The sequence below is a fragment of the Petaurus breviceps genome, unplaced genomic scaffold (assembly GCF_028583685.1).
Source record: "Petaurus breviceps papuanus isolate PSGF00001 unplaced genomic scaffold, PetGlider_PUasm1.0 166, whole genome shotgun sequence".
Classification (NCBI taxonomy): domain Eukaryota; kingdom Metazoa; phylum Chordata; class Mammalia; order Diprotodontia; family Petauridae; genus Petaurus; species Petaurus breviceps.
The window spans coordinates 43,795-65,731 of record NW_027185737.1 but is presented as its reverse complement, the minus strand read 5'-3'; the positions used below and the strand labels follow the sequence as shown (position 1 = coordinate 65,731).

The 21,937-nt window shown below is 36.5% G+C and overlaps 1 protein-coding gene across 1 annotated transcript in view; it reads right to left on the bottom strand.

Moving 5' to 3' along the window:
* The window catches only part of GPHN (gephyrin), a 415,464-nt gene that overhangs the window by 376,519 nt on the left and 17,008 nt on the right, over positions 1-21,937 (bottom strand). The window contains exons 2-4 of the mRNA XM_069082448.1: positions 21,735-21,801; positions 8,437-8,709; positions 6,531-6,638 (exon numbers count right to left, since the gene is read on the bottom strand). Of these exons, the coding sequence (XP_068938549.1) occupies positions 6,531-6,638; positions 8,437-8,709; positions 21,735-21,801 (448 nt within the window). The remainder of the gene's footprint in view (positions 1-6,530; positions 6,639-8,436; positions 8,710-21,734; positions 21,802-21,937) is intronic.

Genomic DNA, 21,937 nt, shown 5'->3' with positions numbered 1-21,937 from the left:
AAAAGAGGAAGGTGATATGTTATGAAGGGATTTGAATGCCAAATAGGGGATTTTGTGTTTGATTCTGAGGCAATGGGGAGCCCACTGGAGTTTACAGTGTAGGGGATATATAATGTGATTAGACCTTGCTTTAGGAAAATCACTTCAATAGCTGAATGGAGGATGGATTAGAGTGGGGTGAGATTTGAAATTGAGAGATTTGAGATTGAGAAATGTGCCAAAAGCTATCAATAATGCAGGCGAGAGAGGTGATAGCCTCCACTAGAATGACTGTAGTGTCAGAGAAGAGAAGAAAACATATATGAGAGATGTTGCAAATGTGAAATTGACAAGCTTTAGCAACAGCTTGGACCAGGGGGATGAGAAGGGGAAGGTTTAGGAGAAAAGATAATGACTTCAGTTTTGGACATACTGAATTTAAGATGTCTATTAGACATCCAGTTCAAGATGTCTGAAAGGTAGTTGGAGATGTGAGAATGGAGTCAGAAGAGGAATTGGGGTAGGATGGATAGATTTGAGTATCATCTGCATAGATGGTAATTAAATCCATGGAAACTGATAAGATCACCAAACAAAACAGTACAGTGAGAGAAGAGGGATCAGGACAGAATCCTATGGGACATCTTTGATTAGCAGGCAAGCTCTGCATAAGGATCCAGCAAAGTAGACAAAGAAGGAGCAGTCAGATTTTGTGTGTGTGTGTGACATAAACCTGTATTTTAGAACATGATAATTTAATATGTTGGGTGTGACTACACTAGCTTAATTTTTTTTCTTGATAAATTGATAAAATCGTCACTATTGTATCACATTTGGCAAAATGAGTATTCATGGTTGCCAGTAATATTATTTTAAAAGAACTAATTTTTCAGTTATCAATTTAATTTTATTATTTATTTTACTAATAAAATGTTAAATTTATCCCTTTATTTCTGACAAAAATACTTTTTATCTAGGCATACTTATTTTGCAAAAATTAAAATCAGGGAGTTTGTCCCACTGAAAACCATTTTATTGATACTAGATTCGTTATCAGATTGTAAATATCTTGAGGGCAGCAAGTAAACAATCGATCCTTCCCTAGTCCCATAGTCAGCACAGTACATAAGCACAAAGAGTACTTAATTTACATTTGTTGTATTTTGCATTTTGAACTTCACATTCCTCCCCAAAAGTCCTACTCTGGCTTTGTCATTACATGGAAGTGACACTGTGTTCTACCAGGCTGAAGGCTTCTACTTTGGCCTTGGGAGCACACTGAGTTTATTTTCCAAGGAGAAGAATAGTTAATCACAGCACCTTATTGGTAGTTTGTCTATCGTGACAATGCAAATTTTTTGGCCAAGGCAACCTAGGAAGCAAATAAAATTTTAAAATGGTGCTCAGTCCTCAGTCCCCCTTGTATTTTTATTGTGACAGATGGCAGAGTGATGAGAAAGGGAGTCAGAGTGTACTAAGAATCATGTGGTTTTTGGACCATCAAGAAATTTTAACTGTTGACATTCTAAATGAGAGGTTTGTCCAGTGATTATTGTATACTCCAAATCTATAAGAAATATTACTGCATGAGTCATAAGTTTATCTCGTAATGAGTATTTGCAAAAGGACCACTATGAAAATAATGATGAAGACAAACTGGTAAAGAAATTCCATGAACTTGATAAACCCCTTCAAATAAAATCAATATATGCTCTGGTAATTTAAATGCAAAAGTGGGAAAATGTGAGAGTGGGGAGATATAAATGGGAAAATATGGTTCAGGAGAAAGAAATGAGAAAGGTTATATAGAAACTTCATGCCTCTTTATCATCAATTCTTTGTAAAGCCAAGCATGAGCAGCAGAAGAATGCTACTGTGAACAGCTTTTGAGATTCTGATTACATAGTATAGTGAACACTCTATTTATTCAATAACAAATTAGAGCAAAACATTCACAGTAAATCAAGGTACAGCATTCACAATGTTACAACTTACCACACATAATCAAAATATAGCATTCACATCACAGAAAATGGCCACATAGTTTTCACCACAGTGGTCACACAGTTTTGAATGACATATAATCATTTAGTCAATCAATCACTTAGTAACTCAATCATTCAATCAACTCAATCATTCAGTCATCCTTAAGGAGGTTCCCTCCTTAAGGGTCACAAAATACAATAGTCAAAGTTCTCCACTCATGGGGCACACTAAGTTACAATATCAGTCATTACTCAGCACTCTCTTAAGTGGTAGTGTAAAATACACAGGCCATCCACCCCTCAGTCACAAATAAGTTACAATCTTCTCAGTCAGTACACAGTATCCAAGTAAAGTCTTCTTTCGGCTTGACTCAGGGTAATCTCTCAGATTCCCTGGATCCCCTTCCATGGTCCCAGCTCCTACCTGGATTAACCAAACTGTCACCGGGGTTCAAAGCAGACAGCTCCCAGGTCCTTGTCCAGCTCTCCGTGCACTTCCTGTTCCACGCTGATGCTCACAGTGTTCAGTCCACCTTCAATCCTTCAGAGTCTCTGGTCCTGGGAAGTCAAGGCTTAACAAAGCCACAAATAGGTTCAGGCAAAGTACCAGTATCACAGTCATGCTTCCTCAGTCTTTGGCAGCTCCCAGGAAAAGCTCCAGCTGGTTCCCAGAATCAAAATCACTTCACCCAGGTTCCCAAAATCAAAATCGTTCTCTCCAGGCTGAGCCTTTCCTCTTCAGCCTCATCAGCCAGCAGCTGCTTCTGCCTCTACAAAACTTATCCCAAGGAGTTCTGACTCTCCCTCTCTGGGGCTTTTCCTTATATACAGTATTGCTCCTCCCTTTTCAGCCCCTTCCTGTTACATCAGCAACAGGAGTTCATACCTTCTGTTTCTTTAACAGAGGCTTAATTTGAACTAGGTGCTAAGTACCTCTCAGCTTAGCAATACAAATGGATCAAATTACATTACTATTACATTCTTCAGAAAAAAAAAATTGGTAGGAGGTAGACATTGCAAGAATCAAATAAAATCACAAAGAATTAAACTGGCTCCATTTCAAAAGCCAGGAAAAGACTTATAACACACACAGGAGTTATTCTGGAGTCAGTTAACTGTATATGGTCAGTGCATTGACTCATCAGAGCTAAAACTAGAATTTATAATAAATAATTCTGAAAAGATTTGAGAGTATTAGTGGATTGTGCTCTATGTGTGTGTGTGTATATACATATATACACACACATATATATGTATATGTATTTATGTATATTGTGTACATACATACATATGTATATATCTTTGCATCATCTGTGTGGATGTATTGGTCAAAAGAACTAATATGATCCTAGGCTTCTTCCAGGAATAAAGAAGCAATAGTCCACTGTATTCTGCCTTCCTAAGATTTCATCTTGAATAGAGAGCATCGACTCTGGAGTCAGCCTCAGACACTTAACACTTACTAGTTGTGTGACTTTGGGCCAGTCACTTAACCTCAATTGCCCTGCCTTCCCCCCTCCAAAAAAAGACTTCATCTGGGGCAATATGGTTTAAGAAGGATCTTGATAAACTGGACAGTGTTTAGAGAGTGTTTAGCAACCAGAATGGCATAGTAGGACTTTGATTCTATGTCACTTGAGGATAAGTTGAAGGTATTAGATATGTTTAGCCTGGAGAAATGAAGACTAAAGGAGTACATGATAGCTGTTTTCAAATATTTGAAGGGCTGCCTTGTGTAGGAGGGACTAGACTTGTTTCATTTCATCCCAGGAGCCAAACCAGGAGCAAGAGGTGGAAGCAGCAAGAAGACCAATTTAGGTTTGATGGAAAAATTTCTTAAGAATTAGAGCTGCCCCAAAGGTTAAAGGAATACCTAGAGAGGTAGCATATTTCCTCTCCTTGGAAATCTTCAAGCAGAGGCTAAACAACTACTTATCAGGTATGTTATGGTGGAGATCCCTTTCATGTATGGGTTGGATTGGACAGCCACTAAGTTATCTTTTAATTCTCAGATTCTTTACTTCTGTGATAGTGGAACTATCACACTTGAACCCTAATATCACAATTCCTTGGGCACTTACAGAGGAAGTACTAATGGTACTAAAGAGAATAAAGAGAGGAAAACCAGCTGGATTGAATCAAATAAATACAGACTAAGATATCCACTCTGGAGGGAGAGCATGCAAGGCTTCTAAAGGAGAGGAAGACACCAAAGGCAGAGCAAAAATCTTAGACCTTATTGATATCAAAAAAGGTGAATGAGTAATGTGTAATCCATAATTACCAAAATATATGCCTACTCACCTTGATACATAAAATCTTTATCAAGGTCATCCATATACAAATCAAGGGCATATTCAATGAGTTTATTAGTAGGGCGCAAGTATGTTTTAGTCAATGATATCTGACAACTGATTACATCTTTAGCACCTCACAAATTACTGAAAGAAGAGGCAAATATAATTTCCCATTGTACTTATTGTTTCTTGATTTTTTAATCAACAAGCTTGGTAAGACTTTGGTTTTAATTGACTTGGTAAAACAACATGCAACCTTACAGGTTCTTTTACCACAGATTCATCAGGATCAAAAAATTTTCTTTGGAAGATATAACAACAGGAATAATCCTATTCAATAACCCTCTGAAAATAAACATAGGACAATGCATAAAAACTGGTAGATGTATGCTTGTCAAAGGTATTAATTATTGTGATGGATGAGATAGAACATAGTGTCTAGGTTGAGTAGGGCCTGAGGTGCTCCAATGGCTCCTGTTTGGGGATGACACTGTATTGGTTGCATCAAGCTCTAAGAAAATGCAGAGTCTAATGGAAGACATCTATAGTCACTAAATGGAGTCTGGCCTATCTATCCACATAGGAAAGAAATGGATCAAGAATATCTGTTGCCTAGACTTCATTATACATCTGAATGGAAATTATCAATTTTTTTCCAACAGTATGTACATCTGAGACAAACAATACAATGAGCTGAACCCAGAGTTGAAAAGGAGGAAGAGAGCAGGTTGGATTACTTTTGGGAATCACAAAACACTCTTAATCACGCCAAACTTCACACAACAGAAAAGAACCCTTCAATACAAACAGTTTACACGTGTTGCAAGGTAAGACCTGGAGTGTCACTGCCTCAGAAGAATTAAAGATGAACATCACAAAGCAGACCATAGAAAGGTGCATTAGTGGATGTGAGCAAGTTGAGACATATCACCAATGACAAACTCTAAATAAGAATAGGAATAAAGGATGTCATCAAACCATTTCTTGACAGAAAGAGAAGATGAGTTGGTCATTAGACAAGAACAAGGGATGACAGGTATATAGCCAAAGCATTCCACTGATGCTCACACAATGTTGGGGAAAAGCCAGGAAAGCCTCAAGGATGTGGGGAAGATGTCTGGTCACAAACTTTTGGGAGGATCTGGATGAAAGTCACACAGGATGGGCAGGCATTTGCCTGATGGATTGCAATTACAATGCTGGAGGAAATTCTTGAATTGAGGAGGAGGTCACAGATCCATTTGTGTACTGGAGGTGAGTAATTCTGGTTCTCCTTCTACAGTGGCATACAGCAACTTAATGTCTTTCCTTACTCATCTGTCCTGAATAAATAAATCTTCCCTTTTTTCTTAACTCCTGTTCATAATAACCTGTTCTTAACAAACAGGTTCAAAATAACCTATTCTTAAAGAGGTTATTTTGTTCCTCCCTAAAGCTTCTATCTTGATGTTTGGCTTCCCCAGTAGCCGTTGTTGGTTTTGTTTGTTTGTTTTGTGGTTTACAAAGACAGCTACTATTTCCTAAATAGATGTATGTGAAAAAGATCATGGAATCAAAGGATCACTGATTTAGAACTAAAGGGAACACTAAAGGAGTAAGAAACCAAATACAGATATTATTAAGAATGAATATGTGGTTAAAACAAAGAAAATATAGGTAGAAGTAGTTGTCTACTGAAAATTACTTTAAAAAGAATACAACCTGGGGTGGCTAGGTGGCGCAGTCAGTAAAGAGCCGGCCCCAGAATCAGGAGGACCCAAGTTCGGATCTGGCCTCAGACACTTAACACCCACACACAAAAAAACTAGCCGTGTAACCTTGGGCAAGTTACTTAACCCCAACTGCCCTCCAAAAACAAGCAAAAAAAAAAAAAAGAATACAACCTGATGAAAAAAGAAAATAGATTTTAAAACTCTAAAGTGATTATTTTAAGGGATTAGTTTAATTGGCTGTGCAATTTATTTAAAGATATGAGATGAAAGTGCTGAACAATCAGAAACACAAACTTCTAAGCAATGAAATTCTTGGTGTTTCTGTGATGGAAGCTTATTGACAAACCACAGTAACTTAATCCTAAACTATATGCTTGTCACAGTAATTCCCTTATGCTCAGTGGCATTTAAATTTCACATTTAAAAATAAAAGTACTGCTGAAGATTCATCAGCATAAAAAACTGATAAACACTTCTTCCCTAAGTACTAGGATAGGAGGCAGGCAGTATGTTCACAAAAATCATTAATGCAAAAGCCTCTTGTAGATATGTCTTACCCGTTCTCCTGCACTGCCTGTTGCGTGATGGGAATAACTGATGAGACCAGGAATGGGCTGCTCACCGTGTGCCATGATAACAGCAGAACTGGTGTAGAATGGATGCTTCTAATGCACAACACATAACAGCTATGAATACAGTGACAGGAAACATGAAACTATAACAAGCAAAATGACTGAAAAAGAACAAGGGTGAAAACAGATGGGACAATGAAATGACAAATTCTTACAAACTTAGAGGGGAATGGTCAGTTTAAATCTTAAGTTCCACATTGTTTTAAAAATATTAATTCATTGGCTCCAGCTGTTGTTTCAAGATAATCAACACATTAAGTTTGACATTGCATTGTTAACTGTATTAATAAAACTTCAATCAGCAATGGTGAATTTATAATTATAATTGTACCCACTACAATATGACTACAGAGTAAAATAAGATTTTTACTTGTAAGGAAATGAGTTCTGAATAATGGGCAATCATCATTCCTCATTTCCATTCTTTGAGCTTTTAAAGAAGAAGCAGCATAATATGACTTTGATAAAACAAAAGCAAATGCTAAATGCATATGAAGTGGTGAATAGCAACAGGGACCCTAGGACAACTTTCTCTCTGCTAGATGCAATCTAGAAGCCAAAAGAACTTCTATGTGTATGGATTGATTCCATTCTCCTCCTCTTCTGAAGTTCCCCACATTTGTTTCAGAATATTTTAGTGAGTTAACAAGATTACTTAGGCAGTTTACATTAAACTGGATTCCTAATGACACTCTTGTATGTTTAACTTTCTTGTGGTCTCATGATACTGCATGATGTCTGTGCTGGATGCTGTGCTGTGCAAGGCAGTAAAGATACAACTATTTATGTCTGAAGCAAAAATTGCAATGATACACAGTGAGATACCTAGGAAGGTTCTAGGAGTGTTGTTTTGTCATGACATTTGAAAATGACTTATCCTCTTATGAGAAACTCATAAATTCTTAAGAGAATAGCAAAAGGAATTTTGAAAGTAAGATAGAGCTGGGGAAGAAAAAGGAATATTAAAATAAAATACAAGTCAATGAAACAAAATATACACTTCATTTAGATGATCACTATGAGATAATTTTTAGCACTGTTGTATTTTTTAAATTAAACATTAATTCAAATGTTATTTTAATAAAATTATGTCAGGGGCTAAGGTAACAATGGATAATACTGTATTGAATTTTAAAGGAAAAATTATAGTGGCAAATATTTGTAACACCAAAATGTGATAAGATTTGGTCTCTTACTATTTGGATAATCCTAAGGAGAAAAATGAGTTTCATAAAGAAGATGGGTAGATGGGGTCTCCTTATAAAGAATTAAAGAACAAGAGACCCTACTACTGTAACTTGCAGATAACAAAATCCATGTTTCCTGAACATAAGCAAAAAGCAATATTATGTTTCTGGGAATAATGATGTTTCATATATTGACTTAATAGAATGCAATTCTATTCCCTAAAATTGTAAACTACATCTTGGAAGTTATTCCTATGGAATTCATTACAAAAGGAATTAGATAAAAATTAGTAAAAAAAAAAAATTAGTGTCAAATGTATATTAGAAAAGGCTATAGAGAAATGTATTTTAGTTAATCACTCAGGTAAACATGAGTAATATGTGAGACAGTGATTAAAGGGTAAAATAAACTATGCTAGAAAATATTTAGGGACACATTAAAAACGTTATTTAAGAGGGGGTAAATATCTGTGGTGAATTGTATGTTGGTGTGGGATTAATGACATAATTTACCTTAAAATAATCATAAAGTTTTCCTTTCTTGCCATTCAAAATACTAGTATTCATAAAAAGCCCCAAAGGAATCATGTATCCTTTAATATAGAAACTAAAACTGCCTCCCTTTCTAAATTAAGTAGACTTACCTTGGCTGCAATTGCTGCTGCTGTTATATGTGATGAGGAACTGTCTTCTGTTGAAGCAACGCCACTGTCTTTCTTCTCTTCTTCCTCTTCTTCACACTGAACCCCTTTGTCTTCTGTCTGTTTGTGGGGGCTAGTAGTAGGAGGAGGAGAAAGAGGAGGTGGTGGAGAAGGCAAATCTTCAAGTTCATCATGTACCTCTTTTACTTTTACAATGGCATCACGTAAAAGGTCAATGGCGTGAGGTAGGGCTGGCAGTATAAACTGAAAACATTCCTGTGTGCAAGAGGAAGAAAAGAATATGATGAAGGGGTGCCTTTTGGGCATATTAAAAAACAGTGATGAAAACTACTTACGAAGCTGTATTAACCTTTTTACCTCTCTGTTATTAGAATGGCAGCATAAACATTCATTAAATTAAAACACAGAGCTTTCAAGAGGGCAATGTGAACAAAAAGGAACATGTTTGAAACACTGTAGTTACGAAGAGATTACTTTTCCAAAAATAAGAATTCCAAATACAACATCTCTCATAGGATAAACTGAACACACATTAGCACACACAAAATTGGTATCTAAAAACAGATTTTGGAAGAAGTAGAAAAAAGGTCTTCACAGTTAAAGTTAGAATATGGTATTAGATCATTATGATGAATAAACTAATTTATTCTCAGAGCTCTATCCTTCCTCTGAAACTTCAAAGGACCATGTCTGTATCTCTATTACACACTTAGCACATTCCATTTTATATTATTCATTCATTCTTACAACAAATATTTATTGAGTTCCTACCACTTGAAAGGTATCACGCTATGTATTATGTGGAACACACAGAAAACATCAAATATTGTCCTTGGCTTTATGGATATTTCAGTCTCCTGGTAAGATGAATGACAGTTGATATAATTTAAAAGTACAATGAGAGTTACCTAGTGTATAGCAGTTCAGAGTGATGAGTTCTGGTAATTACTCCTAGCTAGTGATAAGTGGGGGCAAGGGAAGTATTAATAGAGGAGAAAACATTAGGTGTTTTTGGTCTAGGTATTTTTTATGCATATAGGTCACACAAATCATCTTCCTCAAAGTCCTAATCTATTGTTTCCTTTTGGCATGAAGGTTACCCTGAGGAGCTGTTATCTAATAGACCACAAACTGACAAGTTGGAAAAGTTTCAAGTAAGAGCCTAATGAACTTGTGTGCTTGCTTTCTGAAGACCATGCTAGTTTAGTGCATAGAAGGCCATTGCCAATAGACTGGCAACTGATACATTTTGGGGTAATGGAAACACATGAAACAAAGATAATTTTAAAATGGCTCTCAGTCCTATGTGGCTCTTTTTTTTTTTTTGGAAGGGGAAAGACAGGGAAATTGGGACTAAGTGACTTGCCCAAGGTCACACAGCTAGTAAGTGTTAAGTGTCTGAGGCTGAATTTGAACTCAGGTCCTCCTGACTCCAGGGCCAGTGCTCTACTCACTGCGCCACCTAGCTGCCCCAACTATGCCACCCAGCCACCCCCTACGTGGCTCTTTTCTACTGCTGTAGTTTCAATAGCAGAGTGATGGAAAAGAAGATGAATGTGTTAAGATTCAGTTGTTAGACAATGTAGAAACATTAATTGTTAGTACTTTTAATGAGAAATCCTTACCCAGTATTCAACAAACTGCCATACTATTAAAGGAATTGAATCATATCCATATTGATATTCTTGCTATAAATGAAACTCTATCTATCTATACAAGTATTAGTGCAGTATTAAACTATTAAAGCTTTAATAACATATTACTCTTAAAATAAAGCTTTAATAATTTATTAAAGTTTAAGTAGCTTAAAATTGCACTAAGACTTTCAGAACACTCTGTGTGTGTGTATATATATATATAGAAGTCATAGATAAATGGAATTTATATCAGTATAATCTCTCTCTCTCTTTTTTTGCTTTTTGGAGGGCAATTGGGGTTAAGTGACTTGCCCAAGGTCACATGGCTAGTTTTTATGTTAAGTGTCTGAGACCGGATTTGAACTCAGTTCCTCCTGACTCCAGGGCTGGTGCTCTACTCACTGCACCACCTAGCTGCCCCAATCTCTCTCTCTTTCAAGGTGATGGAGTTGGTTTAATTATAAATTCAAAGATAGTAAGAAATATTAATTCATGAGACACTTGGTCATATCATATTGAAGTGTTTATGGATAAAAATCTGAAAAAGACTACTATGAAGATACCTGCAGCTTATGTGCCAACATCTATTGCAAAGTATGAGAAAGTAGAGAAATTCTATGAAGATTTGTTAAGAACTTCTATCCTGAACCAGAATACACACAATTGGTAGCAATTTTTCACTTATTCAATAGGAATTTATTGAGTTTACTATAATATGTCAAGTAATATGCCTGATTGTAGAGATATGTAATGGGAATGAGAATTTGATGATCTTTCCTGTCCCTTAATAGACCTAGGAGAGTTTGAAGACCTCTCTTGCTTTGAAAGTAAACTCTGCCCCCTAATAGACTGAATGTAATCACATGGAGCCCAGGATGGAAGGAATTTGCTTGAAGGATGCATTAGAGCCCACAGGAAGCTTCCCTGCTGTGAAAATAAACTCTGCCCCCTAATAGGCTGAATGTAGTCAAATGGAGCCTGTGATGGGAGGAATTGCTGAAGAGAAGCAGAGCCCGGGACAGTGAGACGGTGGGAGAGAGAGAAGTTTGTGAGTAAATATTGATCTTGTATTGGTTTGTGGGAAGGCTGAAGGATACGGTGGCTTTCAGTTTTATTATGGCTTCTTAATATCTTTAGTACTATGATGGAATTGGCTTACTGGTTTTGGGATTTGGTTTTCCGGTATCTAGATAAATGCTTCAGTTTTGTCCTCTATATGGAGAGTTTGGTAAATTTTGCAATCAAACATCATGTGAAATTTATAGTAACACGATATTTATTGTGATCATGGGTGCTGTAAATATTGCATTGGTGCTAGAAGATACAAAGACAAAAAACCAACAAGTTCCTCTCTTTATGATTTTACATTCTATTGGACTTCAGTACAAAGGTGGGCATAAGGAAAAACTAGTTTCCTTCCTCTTTTTAATCATCTATTTTTTTTTTTAAGCAATAGGGGTTAAGTAACTTGCTCAAGGTTACATGGCCAGTTATTTCTGGGTGTGGTGCTGAGTATCTGAGGCCGGATTTGATCCAGGTCATCCCGACACTGGAGCCGGTGCTCTTACTTGCTGTGCTATCTGGCCGCCCCTTAATCATCTATTTTTGCTGTTATTGTGACTGAAGACATGATTTTTGCTTTAACCCTTTATTTTAACTCTGAGTGAACCTTTTTTTAAGTATGTTTCTTACAAGCAACATATTATTAGATTCTGGTTTCTAAACCATTCTGTTATCCTCTTCTGTTTCACAGTTATGATTGTTAATATGTATTTCTACCATCCTATTGTAATGGGAATTGGAATATGTATAAAGCACTTTTGATGGCATGGCTTCACATGGAAGAAACTGGGGAACCTGCTTCTAGAAGAGTAGTAATGGAACTGCCTTGCAGAGACTTCTATAACAGGCTTTGGTCAGTTAATCACAGTAGTCAATAGGGGGCTCTCTGGCTGCAGAGGCAACTGAAAAACCACTAGTTGACCAGAGCTTGGCTAATCATTCTTTAGTTGCTCTCTTTTGGTTTTAGTTTTTTACTGATGGCATCTAGTGAGAGATGGCATCCTATAAAAGGAAAGGCCTTGGATCTTCTTTTCACTGAGGCTGATATATGGGCCTATGAAAATGGACTTCTCTCCTTTTGCCTCATTATTTGTTCTTTTCTATTTTTGGTAAAGGAAATTAATTTGGAAACCCCAACCCTTGTGAATTTCAAAAGGCCAGTAGAACTAGTCTCTGGGAGTTGTGGAGTTTTAGTCCTTCCTAGGTTCTGTATCCAATCTAGCACTGATACTTAGAGAATAAAGAATGAACTCTGGGAGTGACATTTAGGACTTAGCCCAATGAAAACTGAGACAAAGATTCATCTGCTAGTCATATACATCGTAGTAACAATGTTATATATAAATTATGCTAAATCTGAGCCCATTTTCTATGAAATCTTAGGTGGTACAGGAAAGAACGTGCCTTGTGGTACTGAATGAAATAATTATACTTTTTTTTTTTTTAAGCAATCGGGGTTAAGTAACTTGCTCAAGGTTACACGGCCAGGTGTTTCTGGGTGGGTGCTAAGTGTCTGAGCCCGGGATTCGATCTCCAGGTCTTCTCAACACTGGAGCCGGTGCTCTTACTCGCTGTGCTACCTGGCCGCCCCATAATTATACTTTTTAATTGTTATGTTTTCAAAGTAAATATCCTTTTGAAAAATGAATTGATGTTAAACGGTTAAATGGAACTAAGGCACTAGTCCCTGACAGTTAACTGTGTGGGGAACACATCCAGTGGGACCTTGAATTGATGGCAGCAGAGAAAGACAATTCTAATCCCTTAGGGTACCCACAGAACCCTGAGGGGAAGATGTAGCTTAGGGATAATGGGCGCAGAGCAGACTTTCTATGCTATTTTCATATTTTTGCTTTTTGTTCCCCACCACTCTTCCTATAAAAAAGCAGAAGTCTTGTGGAAGAGAAGTGTGTTCAGCTCCAGTGTTCTACAGTTGATACATTCTACTTCTCTTTCCATACAGATTCTGATGAACAGTTCTCACCTTTTCTTTCTTTCCTTTTAAACCTGTTCATGATGTTTACTTTGAGCTTGATTTGCTTTATGCCTATTTTCTCTCTGAATCTATTCTTCCTCTTTTTCTCCCCTCATGTTTCTATACCACACCCTGAGGATGTTCTATCTTCTTCTGACCAATTCAGATAAGTCAGGTTCAAATGATGCCCTCTCTCTCCTTACACTTCCCTTGCTTGTATAAATTACATTGGCCCAAAGTATGAGAGGTTTGGCCCTCTTGCCCTCTGTCCCCTTTTCTTCCCAAGTGTATCCTCCTTTCCTTTTTCTTCTGAGATCATAAAAATATAACAGAAGTATTCCTAGGCCTTCTGTCTTATTTGACTTCCTTTATTAACCCCTCATGACACAGGTAATTCAAGGGAAAAATATCATAGCTATCTAAAGTCATATTAAAAAAAATGCTCCAAATCACTAATAATTATAAAAATTCAAATTAAGGCAACTCTTGAGGTTCCACCTCATATCCAATGGATGGCAAAGATAACAAAAAAAGAAAATTACAGATGTTAGAGGGGTTATGAGAAAACAGGCATATTAAAGCACTGTTTGCAGAGCTGTGAAATGATTCAATAATTTTCGAAAGCAATTTGGAATTATGTCCCCAAAGTAATTAAATTGAGCCTACCCTTTTATCTAGCAATAGCATTATTAGGCTTATTCCCTGAGAGGTCAAAGAAAGGGTTAAAGGGGGTGGCCAGGTAGCACAGAAAGTAAGAGCACCCACCCCAGAATCGGGATGACCTGGGATAGAATCCAGGCTCAGACACTTAGCACCCACCCAGAAACACCTGCCCGTGTAATCTTGATCAAGTTACTTAACCCCAATTGTTTAGGGGCAGCCAGGTGGCTCAGTGAGTAAGAGAAACGGCCCCAGAGTTGGGATGACCTGGGATCGAATCCGGACTGTGATACTTAGCACCACACCCAGAAATAACTAGCTGTGTAACCTTGAGCAAGTTACTTAACCCCGATTGCTTTAAAAAAAAATGGTTAAAGGTCTTATATGTATAAAAATATTTATAGCAGTTCTTTTTGTAATGGCAAAGAAATAGAAACTAAAGGAGTGTCCATAAATGTGGGAATGGCTGAACAAATTATGCTATATAAATGTAATGGAATACTTTTGTGCTATAAGAAATAATGATGGGGATGGATTCTGAGAAACCTGGGAAGACTTGTATGAACTGACATAGAGAGAAGTGATGAGAACTATTTATACTATTTATAACAATGGCATTGTAAAAACAAACAACTTTGAAGGACTTAAGGATACTTATCAATGACTAATCATAATTCCAAAGGACAAATAATGAAGAATTTTACCCATTTCCTGACAGAGGGGTAATGGACTAAATATGCAAAATAGGACATGTATTTCTGAACACATCCAATATGAGAAGTTATTTTATTTGACTATGTATATTTGTTACAATGCCTTTATTTTGATTTTTCTTCTCCTTTACCTCCTTGTCCTCACCACCCCAGGATTCACGAGGGAATGGAGGTAAGACAAAAGGATAAATAATTACTTCCTAATTAATTTTTTTTAATGGGCACAGAGGAAGATGGCAAAACAAATATTGGAAAATGTGGTTCAGGAGCCAAAAATGAGAGTAAACCAAACAAGAGACCCTTGATGAACATTTTCTTCAATAAGAGAGCCAGTAGGTGATGGAATATTGAATAATATCATAAAAATGCAAACTATTTATATCCAAACAGACAGGAAATGACTAGTTCCTGATATGAGAGCCATTTCCAAATGAGTTTTCTCATTTGTGAGTGTACAGTTAGATCACTGACTTGTGAGAGCAACATTAATCCCAAATTAGAAAAATAATAAAAAATGAGAATATAATCTGCACTTTAAACTCCCACCTGACATTAATCAAGGTACAGACATTGTGAAGCTGAAAATGGATAAACAGAAATGGAATTCCTTAAGGAAATTCAATTTTAATCACCACAAAGAGAAAACCAAAAGAACTTAGAAACTGCATGAGCCAAACAGACAGACAGACACAGTGTGTGTGTGTGTGTGTGTGTGTGTGTCTGAGAGAGAGAGAGAGAGAGAGAGAGAGAGAGAGAGAGAGAGAGAGAGAGAGAGAGAGAGAGAGAGATGGCAGCCAATGGCAACACCATTTTATAATAAAAAATAATTGGTAAAAAACTTATGGAGGAGCATGGTGGGAGATTAGGAACAGTATAGACTAATGAAACAGTAAGAAATGGTGAAAGGAAAAACACATTTATAGAAAACTTGGTGAGAGACCTTATCAAACCAGATTGTTCCAAGACCATATAAGAATAAAACTGGAAGGATTACTAGGCAGACGAAAGATGCAAAGCATCAGTCAATATTACTCTAAGAAACGAATCTTTCCATTAATGGCAATGAAATTATTATACTTTGGGGCTCTAATATCTCAGTTTCTCTGGGACCACATAAGTAAACAGAAAATGTAGTAAAGAAAACAAAGACAGAAATAACAGCTTAGACATGGATAGATCATCAAAATATCCCAAAAGAGGGGAGAATACCAAATGTCTGGGGAAAAAACAATCACACATCATCACTACCAAAAAATACAATCAAGAAAAAATCAGGGGTGGCTAGGTGGCGCAGAGCACCAGCCCTGGAGTCAGGAGGATCTGAGTTCAAATCCAACCTCAAACACTTAACACAAAACTAGCTGTGTGACCTTCGGCAAGTTGCTTAACCCCAATTGCCCTCCAAAAAGAAAAAAATATATATATATATCAGTAATTACTGAGCTATAAGTCTACGTTTCTATGACGCTAAGTTCACCCCCTTAAGTTCCTTAGTTCATTTTTTTAAACCTATAATCCTAAGCACTGTACAAGTGAAACCATGGCTATTTACTGTTTCTCTTCGTGGAATCTGTCTATTCTGAATTACTATTGAACATTTTATTCTTTGTTGTACCTGCTACTTACTCTTAGTGGTATCTAGCATAGATTTACATATAGTTCTCTCTCCCCCCCTATTTTTGCTTTAAAGTCCTTTTGATCAGGTCTGTAGGTCTACAGGCAAATATATTCTGCCCTATTATTGAAGCATGTACTTTGTGCCAGTTTGATAGCCCTTTCATTCTATATTTTAAGTTTAGATACAGAAATTCAAATCCTGTTCTCCAACACATTTTTCTTAATCATTGGTATACTTTTCAAAATCACCATTCTCTTTGGAAATCTCTATCTTCAATGGGCAGTGTACCTTTGAGGTCTTCAGTTACTTGCCTAGGATTTTGTGATCCTACAGTTATTTAATGATGATAAGTAAACTTAATTTTACAAGTAATTGTCAGGGCACATAGTATAAAACAAGTTGTGATTGTATTACTGAAGCTGTGATGTATCTTTTTACAAAGTTATATAGAAGATTTAATGAAGACTGAGGTAAGATATTAATAATTATAGAGAATAAGTATACATATAAACTTTCATAAGTTCTGTCTATGGTTTTCTTTACAAATTTCAGGAATTATAATCTGAGAGTGATTTCTGCTAAGTGTAATTTGAGCTTTCTCTTCCCTTTCATGAGCCAGACCCTCTCTGTATATGAATAAAAGTACATGTATTGTTGGAGTCAGTTGGGAAGGCTACAATGGAATAAGTAGGCGATGCAGTTAAATCTTATATGCCTTTTGTGGGAACTGATTTAGGAGGATTTAAAGTCTGACTAGTGATCTAAAAAGTCCTATGCATTTCCTGAGTGGCCATATACAAGGCAGTGAATTAAGGTGCTACAACAACAAAAATGAATAAGACAAAGATTTAAAAAATAAGATTTCAAAAAAGATTATATGAAGAATACAAAACATAGGGGAAACAAGATATAAATGCATAAAAACACTTGAGCCTCTCAATGAAGCCTTTGTTCTCTGATCCTCACAACTGGAAATGATGGTTTTTCTTTAGACTACTCTTACTATACATTTACTTTATACCTCATATATGCATTTGTAAACATGTTTTTCGACAATAAAAATTTTAAAACTCCATGAGAGTAAGAGTGAAAACTATTATTCTTCTTTATAAAATAAGTTTTTAAAAGTTTATAAAATAAGTATTAAGGAACATCTTATGAATATCTGATATAAATATCAGATGTTCAAATAAATATGTGCTTCAAGTTCAATATGAAGCAATGAAATGACAAATGAGTCGTGAGCTTTTTCAAAAAAAGTTCATCCGTCTGATGTACCCTGGCACAGTGTGTGCTACAGACTAGCTGATTAAGTCCACTGGCTCTCCTTTTTTGCACTTTCTCCTATACCAGGTGTCTTGGTAATTTGTGTTAATTCTCTCCTGGAGATCTGGAGGAAGAGAATTATTCAGGGGTACACAAATTACTATTCTTAAGCAAGGGAGAATCAGATTCAAAGATAATAAGCATGTCATCATTACGCTGTTAGTGCTATTCCCTTTCTTGGTAATCGTGCTTTACCAAACCCCAACCCTGGATTACTCCTACCATCTACCCACTTTTATTATTTGTTCCTGAACAGAGCTGGAGGAAACTGCAAAGTTGTGCTGACTGGGTTCACTACAAATTTGTTTTTTAATCTCAACTGGGTCTTCACCAAAGCAGAGCAGTCATTCTACTCCTCCTTATTTCACTATTTTACTTTTCACAGAGGCTGCTTCCAATATTCTTATCTCACTCCAAGCCTCCCATGGCATCTCCTTGGATCTTGTCTCCTATTTCACCAAAGACATTTTTTTAAAAAGCAATTGGGGTTAAGTAACTTGCTCAAGGTTACACGGCCAGTTATTTTTTGTGTGGGTGCCAAGTATCTAAGGCCAGAACCAATCCTGGGTCTCCTGATGCCAGGGCCGGTGCTCTTACTCACTGTGCCTCCTGGCCGCCCCTCACAAAAAAATTTGAGACCACTCACTATGAGCTCTTCATAGTGTTTATCTCATATCACTGATAAATAAAGCCCCATTATTTCCTCCTTCATTTCAGTTTTAGAGGAAGAAGCATCCTTCTCTTTGCCAGGGCAAAAACCCTTCTTCTTGCACACTTGCTTCCATTTCATCTAACATTTTCCAGCAAATTGCCCCTTTATCAACCTTATTTTTTTATTAGCCATCAATGTCTTCCTATCTACTGGCTGTTTTCCTGCTACCTACAAGTATATCTGTATCCCTCCTGGCTTAAAATCTTTCATTTGATCTGACTGGCTGTTTTCCTGCTACCTACAAGTATATCTGTATCCCTCCTGGCTTAAAATCTTTCATTTGATCTGACCATAATCATTAGCTATTGTCCTAATTCTCCCCCCCACTTTCAACTAAACTATTTGAGAAAGTTCTCTACATTCAGTCTCACTTCCTCTCCTTTTTTTTTTTTTTAGATTTTTGGGTAAGTTGCTTCTGACTTCATCACTGAAATAAAACTTCTCTCTCTAAAGTTACCAATAATTCCTTAATTGACAAGTCTGATGGCCCCTTCTTAAACCTCATCTTTCTTGACCACTCTGAAGCATATGACATTGTTGATTACCCTCTCCTCTGGAATACTCTCTTCCCTAGGTTTTTATTACACTACTAAAGTACAGTGGATCTACTGGGTCTCTTATCTCACCACTCCTCTGTCTTTTTTTTGCTGGTTTGTAATCTATGTTATGGCCACTCTGGATGGGTGTCCCCCCAAGGCTCTCTCCTTGGCCCACTTTTATTTTTCTTCTATAGTATCTCACTTGGTGATTTCATCATCTTACATGGATTAAATGATCATTTCTATGCAGAAGATTCTGAGATTTACATCCAGTCCCAATCTCCTTTCTGAGATAAAAGACCACATCACTGTCTAATGGACTAGATGTACCATAAGCATTTCAAATTCAACATGTTGAAGATAAAATTCATTATATTTCCCTTCAAATCTTCCCTTTTTCCCAACTTTCCTATTATTTTTGAGGGAACCAATATCCAGAATCACATTTTACCCAGAATCACAACCTTGGTATAGTCTTTGACTCCTCATTTACACATACCACATATATAACCCATTGTTAAATCTTATCATTTTAAACTTCATAACAATTTTCGAATACATTTCTTTCTCTGTATACACATACTCTACTCCAGGAGCTCATCATTTCTCACCTGGACTATTTCAATAGCCTTCTAATTAGTCTTCCTGACTTGTTTCCTCCTCCAATTCATCCTCTACTCATGTGCCAGAGTTATTTTTTTAAAGATGTAGGTCTGACCATGTCACCTCCCTATTGATAAACATCAATGGCAACCTTTTAACCCCAAGATAAAATATGATTTTCTCTTCTTAGTTACTAATAATCCTTCTATTAAGGGGATTTGTTCTGTGAAGTTTGGATTCAGTCAAAGGGCTGCACCTGAGGAAATAGAGAGTCACATGTGGCCTCAAGGTTGCAGCTTCCCCATCCCTGGTTTAGTATTTAAAACTCTTGATAACCTGCCACTTCCTACCTTTCTATTTTTCTTATACTTCTCTACAATCTAGATACATAGTTCTCCTTGCTCTTCTTCTCACATGATGCTTTACCTCCTGTCCTTCCACACCACTGCACTGGCTCCACTTAACTCTTGGTTTCTTTGACTTCCTTTGTGGTTGAATTTAAATCTTCCTCTCTGCTGGAGGCTTTTCCTGGTCCCTTTAGCTGCCAATGTTTTCTCTGAGATTACCTTCAATCTGCTCTCTCTCTTTCTCTATCCTGTAAGGATCTAGTTATTTACTTGTGGTCTCCTCCTTTAGAATGTGTGCTCCCTAAGGGCAGTTTTGTCTTTCTTTGTATACAGAGTTATTGTTTTGTTTTTGTTTTTTTACACTGCCTGATTCACAGTAAATGTTTAATAAATGCCTATTGACTGATTGTGGACTAAAACATTTCTCATCAAAGAGAGTTTGGTGTGTGAAACAATATAGTAATGTGCTGGCCCACTAAGCACTTTCATTTTAGATGGTGAACTGCCTCTAACACATTTTTTCCCTCAACTGCATATTTTATATTTATAAGTTCTTAGCCACAAGGCCCTAGAGAAATAGATAGTTTACCAAGTGACAGCCAGAATCAGGTAAAATCAGTTCTGGAAATTACTTCCCAAAATAGCTTCACTTCCTTTTCCCTTTCATAGCAAGAGACCACAAAGTTACCACTATCTATTCCCCACTAACAAACTACTTTTTGCTAAATTCAACATCAGAATAACGTCTGAAAGATAATTTGACCCACCGAATGAAACTACTACTATTGATAATTTTCCAATATTTTCTAGAGAAATATTGTGTGATTTTTATCAAAGCAACTGAGGAAATGAATTCTTTGCTTGGGTTATGGTTCTTCTTCATTTTGTTTTTCTTAGAGAACCAGTGTAGTATATTAGATAGAGAGCTGGCCTTGGAATTTGGAAAGATGTAGATTTAAATCCTGCCTCTGACATTTAATTTCTTACTGTTCTAGGTAATTCTCGAAGACTATATGTGGCAAAGAATGAGCTGACCTGCATTAATTGAAGAAGTTCCTCACTAGTAACTCTTTAAGCTGATGAAATCAATTGTTCAAAATGCGAGATGTTGCTTTCTAGTAATCTAGTTAATGAAGTAATGGCTGAGCCTTAAACCCGAAGTCTGAAAAATAAGGCAATGACATTTTAAAAAGATTTAAGAGAAATGGCAAATGAAAACAAATTATTCATGAATGTAAATGATCCTAAGTAGTCTTTTTGCTCTAAATGTTTTTACTAGAATTATCAATGCCTCAATGAATGTATGTAAAGCAGGAAAAAAACTTGACCCTATTTTACTCGCTCTTGCCATTGAAGCATAAAAGTAAATAAAGTCTCATTTTAAAAATTCTTTCAATTTTCACCAGCATAAAGAATTACCAGTCATATACATAGGTTTGGGCATTAAGAACCTACCATCTTATGACCCATTATCAAAATTTCTATTTCTTGTCTCATCCTTCTAATAAGACAGGAATGTTTTTTATGTTCTGGTTAGTACCTATAGCATTCTTTCAAGGAACAGAAGACTTGGAATAATATATGAACAGGAACGGGGTGATGGAGAAGGGAAGAAGGATTTATTTTGATTTTTTTGTTGTTTTTCCTTTTTTTAAAGCCATTATTATTATTTATTTATTTATTATTTAATTTTTCTCCGGACATATGCAAAAACAATTTTAAACATTCATTTCTAAAACGTTGAGTGGAAGACTACCTATCATATGCTAGGCAATGTGCATAAGCATATTACAGATATTATTTCATTTAAGCCTCACAACAACCCTGGAAGGTAGGTCCTTTTATGATGCCTATTTTACAACTGAGGAAACCGAGTCAGACAGAAGTTAAGTGACTTGCCCTGGGTAACACAGCTAATACCTATCTGAGGCAGAAAGAATGTTTCATCCTACTTTTAGCTACATGATGTGTGTCTTCATAAAGTTAGTAGCCAAATTTTGGTGGTTTTTAAGGTGGGACGCACAGCTCATTTCCAATCTGTAAATGACCTGTGATTGTTGAAACAATATTGACATCAATGATGCTTACCTGGGACCCTTTCTTGCTACCTGGCAGGTTAATAATGAGTGTTTTCCCTCTGATTCCACATACAGGTCTGAAATAAAAGAGAAAGTAGATGAAGACTATTTGTCAGGCACACTTTAAAAAATCCAATAATGAAGGGTAACTGCTCTACTTTAGTGGTAACTGTCTTAGCAATAGACTGTCTATAACAAAACCTTCCTATAAGC